Here is a 20,208-nt window from a genome sequence, read left to right as displayed (position 1 = left end):
CATAAACATCGGCATGGCCTAGTTGGGTCAAATGGCCTGTTTCTTTATAATATAGCATTTCCTGAATTAACTTAACATCCGAGAAAAGTGGAATCTGTGGTATGATGTACTATTCCGTTCCAATATGTTGTGCTAAAGACACAATCACTGTAGAGTGAGCTTCTGCTCTGACTGAGGCACAATGAGAGGCAAAGCCAACTTAGATTGCTCTAAAGTTTTCAAATTGGTAAATTTAACCATCTTCAGTCACATAAGTACATATCATGGCGCTTTAACACTACATATAAAATTCCAGTTAACTGTTCTCATTAATTTACCTGCATTTCAAGCTGTTGATACCAAGAAATCTAGAAATTTAAGATTTATCCAAAGAGGAAAAAAAAGCAAGAACAACCATATCCAAACCTTGAGGGCCACAAAATTTAAGCAGGATAAAGAAAGAAGTAGAAGGCAAATAGAGCTGAGTTTTCTGTGTCTCATTCGTCAAGAGTCCTGAGCCACACATGGTCTTAATGCTGCAGGTTGGACATCCATGTTCCAATGTAGCCCCCGCAGGAACCAAAGCAAGCAAGTTGTACATAGAGTTTGTGGAGGGTGAGGGCGGGGGCAGGATGTACAAGGTGCAGACAAAACCTAACAAAGGAGGAGGACAATAAACTATTTTTCTCTTTCACAATGCAACTCATCCATAATGTTAGGTTTATAATATAACAAAAGAAGAGAAAATTTCCCTAGAACAACATTGGCAGAGGCAGCAGGTAGCGTTTTTACCAGATTGGTATAGGAAGAGATACACAAAAAAAAAGATGGAAAGAAGTTATAATATGCAAATCTTTTTTGGTGAGAAAATGGTAGAAATAAGTTTTAGCTGCAGGGCAAGCTTTCAAAAAACTGCTAAAACTTTACAGAGCTATCCCAGAATCTACTGAAGAAATCAAAAGTTGAACATTTATCTATCTGACTTCTCTCGTATTCACAAAGGAAGCCTCACCCTAGTCATTATGTAGTTATGCAGGCTGTTGACAAAGTGCATGAGTTTAACTCTAAGCAGAAACATCCTATGAATTTGCTGTCCAACAGGCGACTTCAGTGCTTCAAACGATGAATTGGAATTTTCAAACAGAGCTGCTTGTGGTTTTTCATAAGCTTCGGCAGGTTCTGTAAATTCACACAATTTTAAAAAACGGTTAATGGCATAACAATTATTTTACATCTCACTGTTGCAGTTGAATTTTCAATGCCTGGATCAAGATCTCTCGCAGTGTGCTCCAATAGTTGATTTTTTTCCCTCACCCTGTACCTCTAAATGCTTTGCACTGCAAATTACTGGACGTGCAAGTTGACAGCAAGGGAAAGGGAGCATCTGAAAGTTGGGGACCAATCGTCTATTTCCTTAACAAATTAAAATTAAGGATAAAGTGAAAACGAACAAAAGAGAAGGAAATTGGTGAATTAGAGTCAAAATATATACAGAAAAGGAAGATTGAAAAAAAAAGGATTGGATTAAAAAGTGAAATAAAAATGAGACAGAGGGGAAAAGAAAAAAAAAACCTCTAAGGACAATTTACTATCTGCATGAAATTAGATATCATAGCTTCAACTGTTCCATTTTCTAGGCCTCCGAGGTGGATCAGCATTGCAAAAATATAAATCGCATCATGAAAAAGAGCCTTCTGTTCTCGAATACTAGCCCTAACCTTCTGTGGTAAGTTTAATTCGTATTTACAGTGCAAATCCAGCAATTTATTGAAACTCATAGGGAGATTGATGGCAGAGGCCAACAAAGCATCCAGCAATTTGTGGCGATTTACAGGCAAACATTTGCTTGCCTAGTTTTTTTTTTACATGCAGCTGCCAGTTCTGTTAGTTACTGGATTCAAGAGGAACAATATCTTAAGGTATTAGCTTCTTTTTGAAGAGAACATTTATTATAAATCAATTACATCAACGTGGCCCTTCAAATCTACATTTTTACAGTAAATAAATTTTAAGTGCAAAATCTGCTCATTAAAAAACATATACCAGTAATATTTTTAAATGAATGCTGAAACTTCATCCTACCATCAAATCTCAGAACATCCAGGCTGTATTTGGCCCATTTAATTTGCAACAGAAGTATGAACACTTGATTATAAATCTTCTGGCACTCTGAGCTGATAACAATATCAACAGGCCAAGGAACCTGTTTAAAAAAAAACACAGGGAAGTCGGAAGAGATAAGAAAATGTAGCCCTTTAGAGCATCAATCAGCTCAACCGATTCTAATTGGTTTTCAGAACTTGGTGGGGGGGAAACATCTTAAACATACCTTGTAACTCAACGTGAGACCATCGATAGAATGTACTGGAAGTCTTTTTTTCACAATATCAATATTTTCTAAATATACAGACAACCTACAGTTGAAGGCAAAAGTTCAAAAATAGATGAAAATACTCAACAGAAATAACTTTGAGTTTTTCAAACCACAAATGTGCACATTTTATTTTAGAAAATAACCATCTACATGAGCCCAAATGCATGATAATGGGTGCCAATCACCTTCTGTGTCAGAGTGTCTCATTTTATCAAGAGACTTGCATGCACACCACAAAGGATTAAACTTAAAGCTGCTTGCAAAATACGAGGCACTTTTTCAGTTTGCTTGATGTGTTTCTAGGCAACTGCAAATAACATGCTCAACATCCTGACCTGTAATAGATTTTTTGGAAAGGGAGAATAACATAGGATTTAAACATGAGTGCTCCCACAGATAGAATGCACTAGATGAGACATGGCACAAATTCTGCCAAAACAGATGGTTGAAAGGCCATTGTATGAAATGTGTCCGAGCAATCTCAATCCAGTTGCTCGTAGTCATGGGGCCACTGCATAAAATTGCCCTTAGTATGGCTGTAAATTTATAAGCTAACTTAGAGAACTTCCAAGGAAAGGGTTAATCAAACTGGCAGCAGAGTTTTGCAAATTGACTTTAAGTTATTAGATGAATCTAAAATACCACTAATGTTTTGTCTTTATAATAATTTTAACCTTTAACTTGCTTGTTAGGTGGAGAATTTTTTTCATTCATTCATGGGATGTGGGCGTCACTGGCTGGGCCAACGTTTATTGCCCATCCCTAATTGCGTTTGAGAACAGAGTAGCTTGCTAGGCCGTTTAAGAGTCAACCACATTGCTGTGGGCCTGGAGTCACATGTAGGCCAGACCAGGTGAGGACAGCAGATTTCCTTTCCTAAAGGACATTACTGAACCAGCTGGGTCTTTTCAACAATTGACAATGGTTTCATGATCATCGTCAAATTTAAATTTCATCATCTGCCATGGTGGGATTCAAATCTGGATCCACAGAGCATTACCCTGGGTATCTGGAGTACTAGTCCAGTGACAATACCACTACACCACCGCCTCCCCAGTGAAGCAATCTTAAATCGTTCTATGTTAAAAATGTTATGAATGTACAGTTACACATCAGGGCCAACATGGTCACCATTGACCTTGTGAACAGAGATTGACTCTTACAGTACTTGCAGATTTTAGGATGAAGATAATGTGATAAGTTAACTGGAAACGTGCCCATTGCGTACTGATTCCCAAGTCTCAGGGAGGTATCCATTAATATGAGATAAAAACAAAAAGCTAAAAGCTACTGCGGATGCTGGAAATCCAAAACAAAAACAGAATTACCTGGAAAAACTCAGCAGGTCTGGCAGCATCGGTGGAGAAGAAATCAGTTAACGTTTCGAGTCTTCACGACCCTTTGGCAGAACTGAAGCATAGTTAGGAGAAAGGTGAAATATAAGCTGGTTTAAGGTGGGGTGGGCAGTGGGGGGGAGAGAGAAGTTGAGGGTGTGGTGATTGTGGAGATAAGCAAGCAGTGATAGGAGCAGATAATCAAAAGATGTCACAGACAAAAGGTTCAAAGAGGTGTTGAAGGTGGTGATATTTGTCTAAGAAAAGTGCTAATTAAGAATGGAAGACAGGACACTCAAGGTACAGCTCTAATGGGGGTGGGGTGGAAAGACTAACAAAGTTTTAGTTTTAGATTTAAAAATAATGGAAATAGGTGTGAAAAGAAGAATCTATATAAATTATTGCAAAAAAAGGGAGGGGGGAGAAACGGGGTGGAGAAACGCAGTCTCCTCTACATTGGAGAGACCAAACGCAAACTGGGCGACCGCTTTGCAGAACACCTGCGGTCTGTCCGCAAGAAAGACCCAAACCTCCCTGTCGCTTGCCATTTTAACACTCCACCCTGTTCTCTTGCCCACATGTCTGTCCTTGGCTTGCTGCATTGTTCCAGTGAAGCCCAACGCAAACTGGAGGAACAGCACCTCATCTTCCGACTAGGCACTTTACAGCCTTCCGGGCTGAATATTGAATTCAACAACTTTAGATCTTAAACTCCCCCTCCCCCCATCCCCACCCCGTTTCTCCCCCCTCCCTTTTTTTTCAATAATTTATATAGATTCTTCTTTTCACACCTATTTCCATTATTTTTAAATCTAAAACTAAAACTTTGTTAGTCTTTCCACCCCACCCCCACTAGAGCTGTACCTTGAGTGTCCTGTCTTCCATTCTTAATTAGCACTTTTCTTAGACAAATATCACCACCTTCAACACCTCTTTGATCCTTTTGTCTGTGACATCTTTTGATTATCTGCTCCTATCACTGCTTGCTTATCTCCACAATCACCACACCCTCAACTTCTCTCTCCCCCCGCCCCCCCACCTTAAACCAGCTTATATTTCACCTTTCTCCTAACTATGCTTCAGTTCTGCCGAAGGGTCGTGAAGACTCGAAACGTTAACTGATTTCTTCTCCACCGATGCTGCCAGACCTGCTGAGTTTTTCCAGGTAATTCTGTTTTTGTTATCCATTAATATGGATGGAAAAACAAGTTAATGCTGCAAAAGGGAGAAGTCTCAGTTATACAAAATGGGAAATCTGGCTAATCAGCCTACCAAGTCCCCAAAATGGCGGGCAGGAAGCGCATGCACATACACAGGTTCGGAAGCACACTTAGTCAGAAGTGCATCACCTGTCAAATTGGATAAGGTAGATATGATGGCAGCAGGACAGCATGTTGAGAACATTTAAACTGCAGAATAATTTATTCAAATTAGTGCTGCATTGGCAGATGTGCCATCTTTCAGATCAGCTGTTAAGCCAGGGCTTGATCTGTTCAGGTGGACATAAAAGATCCCATGGAACTGGTTGAAGAACAAAGAACTCTCTCTCTATGCCCAAACATTCATCTCTCAATCGGCATCAAGAATAGATTAACTAATCATTCATCTCATTTGCCTTTTTTTTTGGAGAGAACTTGTGCAAAGACCAGTTGCTGTATTTGCTTACATAACACCAGTAGCCCAGAATTTAGTTGGCTGTGTACCAATTTAGTATGCTGGAGGATATCAAAGGTTTTAGATAAATGCAAGGTCTTTCCTCCTGTGCGGAATGTTTTTCCAGGAAGAGCAGTAGCAAAAAAGTTGGCCGAATGTGTGGTTTACAACTGTATTAAAAATTTTAGTGAAAATACAGATAGAAATAACCAAATACTCCACAGAATGCAAGTGTTCCTAAATTTCAGGAGCCACAGACTCTCAATATCCTGTATGTTACCTGGGAATTTGTGGTTTTAATAAGTATCAGTGAATCATGAATAAAAAACAAATTTAGGTGTTGAATGGTGTTAATTGCAAGGTTCAAGATACCCTGGAGTTTCACTCAATACTTTTTTGCAGGGATTAGGGTGGGGATTTTAAGTTTGCCTCTGAAAATAAATAAACTGAATAGAACCTATGACAAGATAAATTAGGAAAATGGGCTTGAAGGAATCTTATTGATTCATGCTTTCCTATGTTCTTATACACTACATAGTATTTACAGAACATAAACTGGCCCAACAGGTACATGCCGGTGTTTATGGTTAACGTGAGCCTCCTCCCACCCTTCTTTAACTAACCCCGTGAACATATTCCCTTCTCCTTTATCTAACTTCCCCTTAAATGTATCTATGTTACTCACCTCAACTACTCCTGATGGTAGTGAATTCCACATTGTAACCACACTCTGGGTAAAAAAGTTTCTCCTGAATTCTCTATTGGACTTCATAGTGACTATCTTATATATATGGCTTTTAGTTCCAGTCATATATCTTTGTACAAATGCCTTCTAGAAACTAAAAGTAACATCGACCTACCGAGAGCTATCATCAGGATACCGTTGTGCAACAGCCTCTTGTAACCGGGCATTTAAAAACGACAAGTGTTGCCAGGATTCTTTTTCCTTTACTTTATCAAAGATAGCCACATAAAAGTCATACATGGTCTCTCCAGCCTCTAGCAGGAAGAAATTTCTCATGGCTTGAAGGTATTCCACCAGTCTAAAAGGGAAAAACAAAGATTTATTATACTTGAAACATTCTTTCCCCATATGTTCAAGGAATCCAATAGGTCAAAGTGGGCTAATTCTCACAATTTCAAACCCGTTAAGTTGCCACTCTCAGGCATGAGAATGGTGAGAGGATATGACAGAGCTTTAAATGGCTGCTTTTCACATCAGAGAGAAAAAAAAGATTCATAGGACAAAGCTGCTCAACTCTCTTCTCTTCCAGTAACTTCAAGAGCTCTGCCATAAATGTAGGAATAGGTCACCTGCCTACCATCTTGTTGGGCAGCCCAGAGTTCTAACTAGCAAATCTGCGCCAAAACAATCAATTCCAATTGCTAGCTAAGACTGGAGTTGTATCTCATGTTCTTTAGATGGGAATTCAACAGACTGTTGGTAGGTCAACCATAATTACGCAAGTTTCTTTTTTAAATGAGAACCCCATGTGAAAAACCAAGAATTAAAGGGCAGGGCACCAGCAAGGTTGAAAGGAACAGAACAGAAGCACCCTCATAGGCAGTGAGTTTCAGATCATTGCCACTTGCTGCATAAAGAAGTTCTTCCTCTCACTGGACCTGAAGCAGTCCATGTCCAAACGCAGCAAGACCTGGACAATATCCAGGCTTGGGCTGACAAGTGGCAAATAACATTCGCGTCACATAATTGCCAGGCAATGAACACCTCCAACAAGAGAGAATCTAACCATCATCCCTTGACATTCAATGGCATTACCATCACTGAATCCCCCCCACTATCAACATCCTGGGGTTACCATTGACCAGAAATTCAACAGGAATTCAACAGATTGTTGATAGATCAACCATAATTACACAAGTTTCTTTTTTAAATGAGAACCCCATATAAAAAACAAAGAATTGAAGGGCAGGGCACCAGCAAGGTTGAAAAGAACAGAACAGGAGATCTGACTGTTCAAGAACAGATTATTAGGCAAGTTGCATTTTAAACACTTGTGAATTTTTGGAAGACTGAAAGGCTGAACTAGATATAGAAACTCATTTTAAAGGTCTTTTTCTTTAAGTCAAAGCCTAAAAGGATTTGTTCAATAAATACTTCCAAAGTAATACCTTTTATTCACCTAATTTATTCATAGCAAAAATCAAATCTTACTACAATTTGCTTTAATCAATATATAAGGTTGTTAAACTTTACTTTGTTTAAATGAGATGAAACAAACATAATTACTTTTCCCTTACTTGTAATCAGTCTTCAGAGTTTGCATTAATTTTCCACAACATTCTAGGTAACGTTTCTCAATGTGAGGATACAAACATGAGCGAAGTGTCAACTCGAATGTCTGGCAGGTCACTGATTCAGAGGACCTATCCACGTTAACATCTCCACTGCTGAATCTTTCATGGAAATCACTTTGCTCCATGTATAACCTGCAAGAATTGAATCAGCACGAATAAGTCATCATACATGCATTCTCAGTTTGGTCAAATTGCCAATTTCTCCATTAAGCAACTCATCACAAATGCTTTTAAAGAAAGAGACTTGCATTTATATAGTACCTTTCATGACCACTTCTTGTTGCAAAACACTTTGCAGTCAGAGAAGTACGTTGAAGTGCAGTCACTGTTGCAATGTGGGAAACAAGGCAGCCAATTTGTACACAGCAAGTTCCCACATACAGCAATGTGATAATGACCAGATAATCTGTTTTTGTGATGTTGATTGGGAGATAAATATTGGCCAGGGCACCAGGGATAACTCTCCTGCTCTTCGACAAAATAATGCCAAAGGATCTGTTATGCCTGCCTGAGGGGGGCAGACCAGGCCTTGTTTTAACATCTCATTTGAAAGACAACACCTCTGGCATGTCAGTAGACCCTCAGTACTGCACTGAATGTTAATCTCTGTTTTTATGCTCCTGGGTGGGACTTGAACACACAACCTTCAAACTCAGATGCAAGAAGTGGAGGCAGTGGCGTAGTGGGTATTATCACTGGACTGGTAATCAAGAATCCAGGGTAATGCTCTGAGCACCCGGGTGCGAATCCCACCACAGCAGGTGGTGGACTTTGAAATCAATAAAAGTAGTCTGGAATTGAAAGTTTAATGTGTAAAAACCCATCTGATTCACAAATGCCCTAGAAGGGGTTTCCTTCACATGTGACTCCAGATCTGCAGTAATGTGGCTGACTCTTAAATGCCCTCTGAAATGGCCTAACAAGCCACTCAGTTGTATCAAACCAGACAGACCACAGGCATCGAACTAGACAATGACAAACTCAGCCCTGCAAAGTCCTTCTTACTAACATCTGGGGACTTGTACCAAAATTGGGAGAGCTGTCCCGCAGACTAGTCAAGCCACAGCCTGACATAGTCATACTCACAGAATCATACCTTACAGATCATGTCCCAGACAAGACCACCAGGGTACATCCTGTCCCACCAGCAGAGGTGGCGGCACAGTGATATACAGTCAGGAGGGAATTGCCCTGAGAATCCTCAATATTGACTCCGGCCCCTGGAATCTCATGGTCAAACATGAGCAAGGAAACCTCCTCCTGATTACCACATACTGCCCTGCCCCCACCCCACCCCCCATCTCAGCTGATGAATCAGGATTCCTCTATGTTGAACATGACTTGGAGGAAGCACTGAGGGTGGCAAGGGTATAGAGTGTACTCTGGGTGGGTGACTTCAACGTCCATCACCAAGAGTGGCTCAGTAGCACCACCACAGACTGAGCTGGCCAAATCCTAAAAGACATACCTGCTAGATGGGTCTGTGGCAAGTGGTGAGGGAACCAACAAGCAGGAAAAACATATTTAACCTCATCCTCACCAATCATCTGTCCAAGACAGTATTAGTAGGAGTGACCACCGCATCAGCAGAATTGTAAACTGCAATCTGTTACCTCATGGCCTGGCATATCCCCCACTCTACCATCACCACCAAGCCAGGGGACCAACCCTGGTCAATGAAGAGTGCAGGAGGGCATGCCAGGAGCAGCACCAGGCATAACCTAAAAATGAGGTGTCAACCTGGTGAAGCTACAACACAGGACTGCTTGCATGCCAGACAGCATAAGCAGCAAGCGATAGACAGAGCTAAGCAATTCCACAACCAACAGATCAGTTCTAAGCTCTGCAGTCCTACCACATCCTGTCGTGAATGGTGGTGGACAATTAAACAACTGACTGGAGGAAGTGGTTCCACAAATATCCCTATCCTCAATGATGGAGGAGCCCAGAACAATCAGTGTAAAAGATAAGGCTGAAGCATTCGTAACAATCTTCAGACAGGAGTGCTGAGTGGATGAATCATCTAGGCCTCCTGTGGAGGTCCCCAGCATCACAGATGTCAGTATTCAGCCAATTCGATTCACTCCACATGGCATCAAGAAATGGCTGAATGCAATGGCTATGGACCCTGACAATATTCCAGCAGTAGTGCTGAACACTCATGCTCCAGAACTTGCTGCGCTCCTAGCCAAGCTGTTCCAGTACAGCTACAACACTGGCATCGACTCGGCTGTGTGGAAAATTGCTTAGGTACGCCCTGTACATAAAAAGCAGGACAAATCCAATTCCGCCAATTGCTAATCAGTCTACTCTTGATCAACAGTGAAGTGATGGAAGGGGTCATCAACTGTGCTATCAAGTGGCATTTGCTTAGGAATAACCTGCTCACTGATGCTCAGTTTGGGTTCCACCAGGGTCACTCAGCTTCTGATCTCATTACAGCCTTGGTTCAAACACGGACAAAAGATTTGAACTCCAGAGGTGAGGTGAGAATGACTGCCCCTGACATCAAGGCAGCATTTGACTGAGTGTGGCATCAGGGAGCCCTAGCAAAACTGGTGTCAATGAGAATCAGGGGGAAAATTCTCCACTGGTTGGAGTCATACTTAGCACAAAAGACGACTGTGTGGTTGTTGGAGGTCGATCATCTCAATTCCAGGACATAACTGCAGGGTAGTGTCCTAGGTCCAACCATCTTCAGCTGCTTCATCAACGATCTTCCTGCCATCATAAGGTTAAAATTGGGGATGTTCGCTGATGATTGCACAATGTTCAGCACCATTCATGACACCTCAGATACTGAAGTAGTCCATGTCCAAATGCAGCAAGACCTGGACAATATCTAGGCTTGGGTTGACAAGTGGCAAGTAACATTTGCGCCACACAAGTGTCAGGCAATGACCATCTCCAAGAAGAGAGAATCTAACCATCATCCCTTGACATTCAATGGCATTACCATCACTGAATCCCCCACTTTCAACATCCTAGGGGTTACCATTGACCAGAAACAGAATTGGACTAGCCATATAAATACTGTGGCTACCAGGTCAGAGGCTAGGAATCCTGCAGTGAATAACTCACCTCCCGAATCCTCAAAGCCTGTCCACCATATACAAGGCACAAGTCAGGATTGTATTGGGGTACTCTCCACTTACCTGGATGTGTGCACCTCCAACAATACTCAAGAAGCTTGACACCATCCAGGACAAAGCAGCACAACTGATTTGCACCCCTTCCACAAACATTCACTCCCGCCACCGCTGACGAACAGTGGCAGCAGTGTGTACCATCTACAAGATGCACTACAGAAACTCACCAAGGTTTCACCTCAGGCAGCACCTTCCAAACCCACGACCACTACCATCTAGAAGGACAAGGGCAGCACATACATGGGAACACCACCACCTGAAGTTCCCTTCCAAGTCACTCACCATCCTGACTTGGAAATATATCACTGTTCCTTCACTGTTGCTGGGTCAATATCCTGGAACTCCCTCCCTAACAGCACTGTGGGTGTACCTACACCACAGAGGCTGCAGCGGTTCAAGGCTGCAGCTCACCACCATCTTCTCAAGGGCATTAGTGATGGGCAATAAATGCTGGCCTAGCCAGCGATGTCCACCTCCCTTAAATTAATTTTTAAAAAATGAATCATGCTAACACCTAAGTTACACACAAAATCACACATGGTACCAAGACTCATCTGCGAAATTTTTATGTTACTGCTGCACGATTCTATATGTGGCCTAATAATAAAATGTTTTAAATGTTCAAATTCGTGTGATTAAGAGTCAATTGTCTCTCGAGAGCAAACTTTAATCAACAGCACTACAATCAACAACTGCAAAAAATCTTCAAATAACACCAGCAGTCATAACAAAAACAAATCCAAAATTTTAAACAACAGTGATTATTTCCAAGGTTTTTAAAAATCATGAGTCAAATTTTAATCATTTCAAAATGAGGAATATCAGTGCAGAAGAATAGAATACTATCCAATGTATTCATCAAGTTTTCTCAGATCTGGTATTACACATATCAACTGAAGGGTGAGAACTGCTTATATACTGATTTAACATTGACTCTGGATTCCAACATCCACTGCAGATATTTTCATTAATCACATAAACCACTCTCAGCTCTGGGCAAGTGCAACTTTACAATTGTCTCCTATTTTGAGCTTGATTCTGCTACAGTTTGACTTATGTTTCGAAGATATCTAAGTGCAAGATGGCACCTTTGACTACACATAGGATTACATTAGATAGATGGCACAGAAGCAGGCCATTTGGTCCATGCTGTGTTTATGCTTTATTCAAGTCTCCTCCAACCTTTTCTCAGCTGAAGTGACTCTCGCTTCAAGTAACCATCAATTCCCTTCTCCCTAATGTGTTTATCTAGTTTGGCCTTAACTACATCTGTATTATTTTCTTCAACCACTCCCTGTGGTAGCGAGTTCCACATTCTCACCACCCTTTGGATAAAAGTTTCTTCTGAACTCCCTATTGGATTTCTTGGTGACTATCTTCTATTGATGGCCTCTAGATATGCTGTTCCTCACAAGCAGAAACCTTTGCTTTGCCTCCACTCTACTGAAACCTTTCATAATTTCAAAGACCTCTATGAGGTTACCGCTCAGCCTATTTTCAAGAGAGACGAGATCCAGCCTGTCAATCTTTTCCTGATATATATACCGACGCATTTCTTTTTTCACAAATAACTTTAGCCACATTGCTGGTGATACTTTCTGTATAGAAGTGTCAATATATTAAAAGAGCTGGTGCAATTTCCCCACAGAATAGAAGTGGAAAATCCCATCATTAGTTCAATGATTATTTGAAAGAAATCCCCTAAATTTAATTTTACTAACTACAAGTTCAAAAATCAGGTTTAGAAACCAACATTTTAATTCATAGCAATTTCATATTAGCACTATTGCAATGGATAAATATTTCCTCAGTACTTATTGGTGAATCCATGAAGTCCAGTATTTTAAAGGCATTGTTTAATAGGTCATACTTGACAAGTGAAGGGTTACCTATTATCTTGCCTAAATGACTGCAACACTTACCCCAATTTTAGGTAAAGCATTGCTGATACCAACCTAAAGGCAGTCACCGACTATGCAAGCTGAAATTATCTTCCTGCTCCGCTGATCTATGAGAAGAACAAGTCTCACTTTCAATTTGCATCATCAAAACCTATGATCTAGGGAATAGCTAGTGCCATTGGCTTTTCACTTCTGGGCCACAGGCTGACATCAGACCCAGTCTAATAGGAAGTCTCCAGTGTCCACTGGCTGTAAGGAGCCTTGGAAAAATGAGGCTGTGAAGCAATGCACCCATGAAGCTGCACAGAATCCTGGCAGGCCTTCTTCTAGGCTAAATAATGCATGTGTATAGTTGCTCAAAAAAGTTTAAAAGGACCACGTGCTAAAAAGGACATTGCTGCCACGTCTCAGTTCAGTTATAGGAACAGGAGGAGGCCATTTAGCCCTTGAGCCTGTTCTACATTCAATAAGATCATGGCTGATCTATGACCTTACTCTATTTTTTATTAATCGTTATGTGATGTGAACACCGCCAGCAAGACCAGCATTTATTTCTCATCCCTAACTGACCTTGAGCAGGTGGTGAGACACCTGCAACTGAACGGCTTGCTAGGGCATTTCGAAGGGTAATTGAGGAGATTGTTGTGGGTCTGGAGTCACATGTAGGCCAGACTGGGTAAAGATAACAGATTTCATTCCCTGAAAGACATTAGTGAACCTTCGTGACATTAGGTGGTTTTTTATGACAATCTAGTAATTTCATAATCATTGAGACTAGTTGTTACTTACTCCAGATTAATGACTTTAATTTAAATCCCTCCAGCTAACCCGGTGGTTCATGAACTCATGTCACTGCAGTATTTTCTCAGGCCTATGGATTACTAGTTCAGTAACATACAACCGTCCCCTTAAATACTGACCCTTGCCCCATATCCCTTCATACCTTTGCCTTACAAAAATATATCAGTCTCAGTTTTAAAATTAACAACTGATCTAGCATCAATTGCCATCTGTGGAAGGGAGCTCCAAACTTCTACAACCCTTTGCGTGGCAAAGTGTTTCCAAATTTCACTCCTGACAGGTCTGTCTCAATTTTTTTTTACTTTGCCCCCTGGTCCCAGACTCCTCAACCAGCAGAAACAGTTTCTCCCGATTTACCCTTTGCCCCCTTAATATCTTAAAAGCTTCAATCAAATTATCCCTTAACATTCTAAATTGCAGGAAATACCATTCTAGTTTGCGTAATCTCTCCTCACAATTTAACCCTTGGAGTCCAAGTGTTATTTCTGGTAAATCTACCCTGCACTCCCACCAAGGCTAATATATCCTTCTTAAGGTGTGGTGCCCAGAATTGCTTGCAATACTCCAGGTGTGATCCAAAACCAGGGCTTAGTATAGCTGAAGCATGACTTCTACACCTTACTTGTGAGAATTGACCCACGACAACAAAATGTTTAAAAATTGTACTGATATAATAGATGCTGGGGTTAGAGCATTGCTGAGACACAGTCGAGAGTGTTTTACTCTTGTTCTAATTATCATGCACCTGATCTGGTAATATTTCATGCTGACACTGAATGCCCAAAACAGAATGTACACCCATTCCAGAGTACCAGCATTCATAAACTTGATAAGCAGAAAATTTGCATCACAAAAAAGTACTAGATTAGGCTTTGGCTCTGAAATCTATAATAGATACAGTAACATTTTAAAGACTAAACACATTTTCATTTCAGAAACATTACCTTGCAAAATTTATAGCCAATAAAGGATCGTGAACATCTTCAAGTTCAAGGTGCCGAGCCACAATAGACTGCACCTTTATCAAGCTTTCTTTAGTAGCTTGTTGCTCTGGAACAGTATGTTCACAGGATTCAGTATCCTCTCTGTACCGAAGGCGGGACTGAAGTGACTCCAGGAACAGCGCATATAAGCTCTTTCTTTCTGCATCTGCATTCAAAACAAGATAGATAATACACTGTCAATCAACAGCCTTTACAAAGCTAAAAAAATCAGGGTTTCAATGCAATAGATCTATACCTAAGTTAAAAAACCTTAAGACCACCAAAAAGCTAAATATATTGCACACTGTAATCAGTTAGAACTAGGAACAGTGTAGTGGGGGAGGTGGGAGCACAAAGGATGATTCCAAAATGGAAAATGAAGAATGGGTTTCTCGCAGGTCCTAAAGAATTTAATAGCAGGACCAGTATTAAATCTTTTTCAACATACTTCCTGTCTGACTGCGAGGCAGGTTGACTGGATGGCTGGCTGTTAGGCTGGAAAGCAGCCAGCAGTGGATGTCAGGCAAGTTGGAAATCATGGTGGGGATTGTCAGGGAAATGGGAATCTCACCGACTGTTTGGGTGGGTGGGTGGATGAGGGCACGGCAGGGGAAAGAGTGATGGCACTTTGACTTTCCAGGGATTGATGGGAATCATGGAAAAGGGTGGAGTTGAGCATGGGAACAGTGTAGGTGGGGTGGCCCACCACTGTGGACCCATTGTGACGTGTTTAACAAAGTAAGCTTAGTGGGCCGGGGGTGGAGAGGGGGAGAACTCCTGCTATACCTGTGCACAAGCAATGCAATAATGTCACTTGCCTCATCGGTCCAGCCCTTCTCACCTCCTTTTACCTGCCAAATTCCCAAGGCCAGGAATCTCAGAATGCAGTTGCTGAAAATAAAACTCAAGCTAAAATGGAATCACAGTCTCCTTAAAAGATTTTAGCGACCGATTCATCGCCTGAGAGCGGGTTAGTCACCAGCCCCCAATTCTGATTCCGTTAAAAAGAGGACAGGTTGGAGTCATGTTTCAATTTTATTTTTAACCCCTGCCTGCCCCAACAAGTTAAAATTACCCCATTTACTCAGGATGAAAATGGATTTCAAAAGGATTTGGAAGTCATTCAAAAATTAGCCCAGGTACCTATTCTTCAAATGTCTACAATTACAACATTTTCCATATTTAAAAACTTTATTTGGCATCAATTCATAAAACTCCAGAACTACTAAAACTACTGAAAAGCAAAATATTGTGGCAGTAGGTAGAAAGATAGCCACTGATTTAAGATATTGAAATCATTTGTTAACAAACAAGAATGATCTTGAACTGTTATGGCACAGCCAATGGTAAATGTTGAGTTGTTCAAATCCCAAAGGGAAACTTGAAACAACTGCCACAACTGATTTGCAATTTGTAAAAATTTCGAGATGCGTGCCTTGAATGCAGTAGTAATAAGACCATCCAGCCTTATAGGCACAAAACCAGGCTAAACACTTATTAACAAGAGAAATGATTTTAAATACAAGATCTACAAATTACTACTACTATAACTTCTAAATCCCCTACTTGATCTGACTCCCAGTTACACTTCCGTTAAGGCAACAGTAAGACACATAGATTATAAAATACCCAGGCAAAGAAACACGATACCCTGACAATTCAATTCAAAGTGAGTCTTCTTAACTTCTGTACTTTGTAGACAGCAGCTTGAGGCATAGATGCTGAAGGCTTTTCACACTTGTTAGATCTTAAAAATGCTACCCTTACACACAGCCTTCGCTCCTTTATAAATATTATTTTCCCCTTTGAATGCAAATTCCCATTGTTTCACTGTGTCTTTGGACTTTATCTTCCTAATAATAAAAATCTCTCTTAGCACTAAGTTTTACCAGTAATCTTTGGGAAAAATAAACACACTGACCTGAATTTTTCAGGCAGTGGGCAGGCTTGGGGGAGTGGGCGGGGATGGGGGCAGGCACGGAGTCGATCACCGCCCGCGATCAGCTCTGCGCCTCCATTTTACGTGGACGGGTCAATTAGCATAAGATGCGAGCAGTAGCAACACTACCTGTGCGGGCGGGAAGGAGTGAAAGTTGGGGCCAGCAGCGCTTCAATCTTCCTGAGGCATGGGGCTGCCTCAGGGAGATTGAATCGCTACTGAAAATATTAAATACATGGAGTAAAAATTTATTTAAACATGTCCCCTCATGGGACTGTGTCACATGAGATGGGACATGTTATTATATGTAGGGAATTTTAAAAACTAAATTAATAGAAGTTTTAGGAAACCTCACCCTGCTTGTGGATGAGGTTTCCTAAAAAATGTGAAGGCCGCTTGGTCTTTTTGCCTGCCTGCCAACCTTAAGGTTGGGCAGGCAGCATTAACAATTAATTAATCACTTCTTTAACGGCCTTAATAGGCTATTTACATATCGATGGGCGCACAGCCGACTCCAGCGTGAGCGCGCCAAACAAAACACCCAAGACAGTGTGATGACATTGGGACGCACGCCTTATGACATCGCGTGTCATTTTACGTGTCAGCGTGTCAAGCCCGCCCCCGCACACCGACTGAAAAATCCTGCCCACTGTTTCTGAACTTCACCTGGCTAGGTAACACATTTCACTCCCTCTTTTGAAAACAATATAGTCAGGTTTATTTAAAAATGCAAACGTTCCCTTTACCTCTTACATTTTAAACTTCCCCCATGTTTACACCAAAGCCTTCAGACCAGTTGCCTTTAATCCAAGTAACTCTCTCAGACACACACACACAGAAGCCACTATTTTACAATAAATTCCAATAACATTATGAGAATTATTATATCTTCCTGAGAGTACATTCAGCATGTTTAGAAGAAAATCATCCAAGGGTGATTCCTGGCTCCCCATTTCAGAAGAAACATACACACCCAAATAACAGCACAAGAAAATTATCGAACACATTATCAGTGCAGGATTTGTAATACAAATTACCAAGACATAAAACAAAACCCTTCTGCGGATTACAAAGTAGAAGGCCTTCTAATGTGCTCCATGATGGAACTGTATTTTGGGAGTTCGCACTTACAACTACAGAGTACAAAGTGAATGCCTGCTATTTTTCCATGAGGATTGAGAGTGGAGAAGGGAAAGGAACAAACATATAGGAGTCATCTAGCTCATTAGCTTGAGCCTTCAATACCTATGTGGCTGAAGAGATGGTGTGAGGGGGAGGGTTTCAGATTCCTGGGACATTGGGACCGGTTCTGGGGGAGGTGGGACCAGTACAAACTGGACGGGTTATACCTGGGCAGGACCGGGACTGATGTCATAGGGGGAATATTTGCTAGAGTGGTTGGGGAGGGTTTAAACTAAAATGGCAGGGGGATGGGAACCTATGCAGAGGAGGGGGAATCAAGGACTAGAATAAAAAAAAGAAAGGGGAATAAGAAAAGTGATAGGCAGAGAAATCAAGAGCAAGAATCAAACAAGGCCTCAGTGAAAAATATTGGGAACGGGACAAGTAATGTTAAAAAGACAAGCCTTAAGGCTTTGTGCCTTAACGCGAGGAGCATTCGCAATAAAGTGGATGAATTAACCGCGCAAATAGATGTAAACAGGTATGATATAGTCGGGATTACGGAGACATGGCTGCAGGGTGACCAGGGATGGGAACTGAACATCCAGGGGTATTCAGTATTTAGGAAGGACAAACAAAAAGGAAAGGGCGGTAGAGTTGCATTGCTGGTTAAAGAGGAAATTAACGCGATAGTGAGGAAAGATATTAGCTCCGACGACGTGGAATCTGTATGGGTAGAGCTCAGAAACACTAAGGGGCAAAAAACATTAGTGGGGCTTGTATATAGACCCCCAAACTGTAGTGGTGATGTTGGGAATGGCATTAAACAGGAAATTAGAGACGCATGCAACAAAGGAACATCTGTAATTATGGGTGGCTTTAATCTGTATATAGATTGGGAAAATCAAATTAGTAACAATACCATAGAGGAGGAATTCCTGGAGTGTATACGGGATGGTATTCTGGACCAATATGTTGAGAAACCAACTATAGAACAGGCCATCCTAGACTGGGTATTGTGTAATGAGAAAGGAATAATTGACAATCTAGTTGTGCGAGGCCCCTTGGGGATGAGCGACCATAATATGATAGAATTCTTCATCAAGATGAAGAATGACGTGGTTGATTCTGAGACTAGGGTCCTGAACCTTAATAAAGGAAACTACGATCGTATGAGGCATGAGTTGGCTATGATGGATTGGGAAACGTTACTTAAAGGGATGACGGTGGATAGGCAATGGCAAACTTTCAAAGAGCGCATGGGTGAACTGCAACAATTGTTTATTCCTGTCTGGCGCAAAAGTAAAACAGGAAAGGTGGCCAAACCATGGCTTACAAGGGAAATTAGAGATGGTATTCGATCCAAGGAAGAGGCATACAAATTGGCCAGAAAAAACAAGACCTGAGGATTGGGAGCACTTTGGAATTCAGCAAAGGAGGGCCAAGGGATTGATTAAGAAGGGGAAAATAGAGTACGAGAGTAAACTTGCAGGGAACATAAAAGCTGACTGTAAAAGTTTTTATAGGTATGTGAAGAGAAAAAGATTGGTGAAGACAAACGTAGGTCCCTTACAGTCAGAAACAGGGGAATTTATAAATGGGGAACAAAGAAGTGGCTGACCAACTAAATACATACTTTGGTTCTGTCTTCACAAAGGAGGACACAAATAACATACCAGAAATGTTGGGGAACACAGGGTTTTGTGAGAGGGTGGAACTGAAAGAAATCAGTATTAGTAGGGAAATGGTGTTGGGGAAATTGATAGGATTAAAGGCCGATAAATCCCCAGGGCCTGATAATCTACATCCCAGAGTATTTAAGGAAGTGGCCCTAGAAATAGTGGATGCATTGGTGGTCATCTTCCGAGATTCTATAGACTCTGGAGCAGTTCCTACAGATTGGAGGGTAGCTAATGTAACCCCACTATTTAAAAAGGGAGGTAGAGAGAAAACAGGGAATTATAGACCAGTCAGCCTGATCCTGGTAATGGGGGAAAATCTAGAGTTCATTATAAAAGATTTAATAGCTGAGCACTTGGAAAACAATGGCAGAATCGGACAGAGTCAGCATGGATTTACAAAAGGGAAATCATGCTTGACAAATCTACTGGAATTGTTCGAGGAGGTAACTTGTAGAGTTGATGAGGGGAAGCCAGTGGATGTGGTTTATTTGGTCTTTCAGAAGGCTTTCGACAAAGTCCCACATAAGACATTGGCGTGTAAAATTAAATGCATGGGATTGGGGGTAGTGTATGGAGATGGATTGAAAACTGGTTGGCAGACAGGAAACAAAGAGTAAGAATAAACGGGTCCTTTTCCGAATGGCAGGCAGTGACTAGTGGGGTACCGCAGTGATCAGTGCCAGGTCCCCACTATTCACAATATATATTAATGATTTAGATGAGGGAACTAAATGTAATACCTCCAAATTTGCAGATGACACAAAGCTGGGTGGGAGGGTGAGCTGTGAGGAGGATGCAGAGATGCTTCAGTGTAATTTGGACAAGCTGAGTGAGTGGGCAAATGCATGACAGATGCCGTATAATGTGGGTAAATGTGGGGTTATCCACTTTGGTAGCAAAAACAGGAAGGCAGATTATCTGAATGGCTATAAATTGAAAGAGGGGAATGTGCAACGAGACCTGGGTGTCCTC

General features: G+C 41.3%; 2 protein-coding genes across 3 annotated transcripts in view; one reads left to right on the top strand and one right to left on the bottom strand.

The window, feature by feature from the left end:
* Window positions 1-20,208, top strand: part of LOC144682622 (PI-PLC X domain-containing protein 1-like) — a 705,325-nt gene that overhangs the window by 209,512 nt on the left and 475,605 nt on the right. The gene's annotated exons all lie outside the window — the stretch shown is intronic.
* tubgcp5 (tubulin gamma complex component 5) overlaps window positions 1-20,208 on the bottom strand; it is a 66,397-nt gene that overhangs the window by 10,057 nt on the left and 36,132 nt on the right. Inside the window, exons 14-19 of one of the 2 annotated variants that reach the window (XM_078545118.1) lie at window positions 14,455-14,659; window positions 7,603-7,791; window positions 6,201-6,383; window positions 2,309-2,393; window positions 2,062-2,182; window positions 992-1,158 (exon numbers count right to left, since the gene is read on the bottom strand). In XM_078545118.1, the coding sequence (XP_078401244.1) occupies window positions 992-1,158; window positions 2,062-2,182; window positions 2,309-2,393; window positions 6,201-6,383; window positions 7,603-7,791; window positions 14,455-14,659 (950 nt within the window). The remainder of the gene's footprint in view (window positions 1-991; window positions 1,159-2,061; window positions 2,183-2,308; window positions 2,394-6,200; window positions 6,384-7,602; window positions 7,792-14,454; window positions 14,660-20,208) is intronic. The other variant, XM_078545119.1, reaches the window with a different exon arrangement.

The sequence above is a fragment of the Cetorhinus maximus genome, chromosome 7 (genome assembly GCF_964194155.1).
Source record: "Cetorhinus maximus chromosome 7, sCetMax3.hap1.1, whole genome shotgun sequence".
Lineage (NCBI taxonomy): Eukaryota > Metazoa > Chordata > Chondrichthyes > Lamniformes > Cetorhinidae > Cetorhinus > Cetorhinus maximus.
The sequence above is the reverse complement of the archived record's forward strand: the minus strand, read 5'-3'. Positions and strand labels throughout refer to the sequence as shown.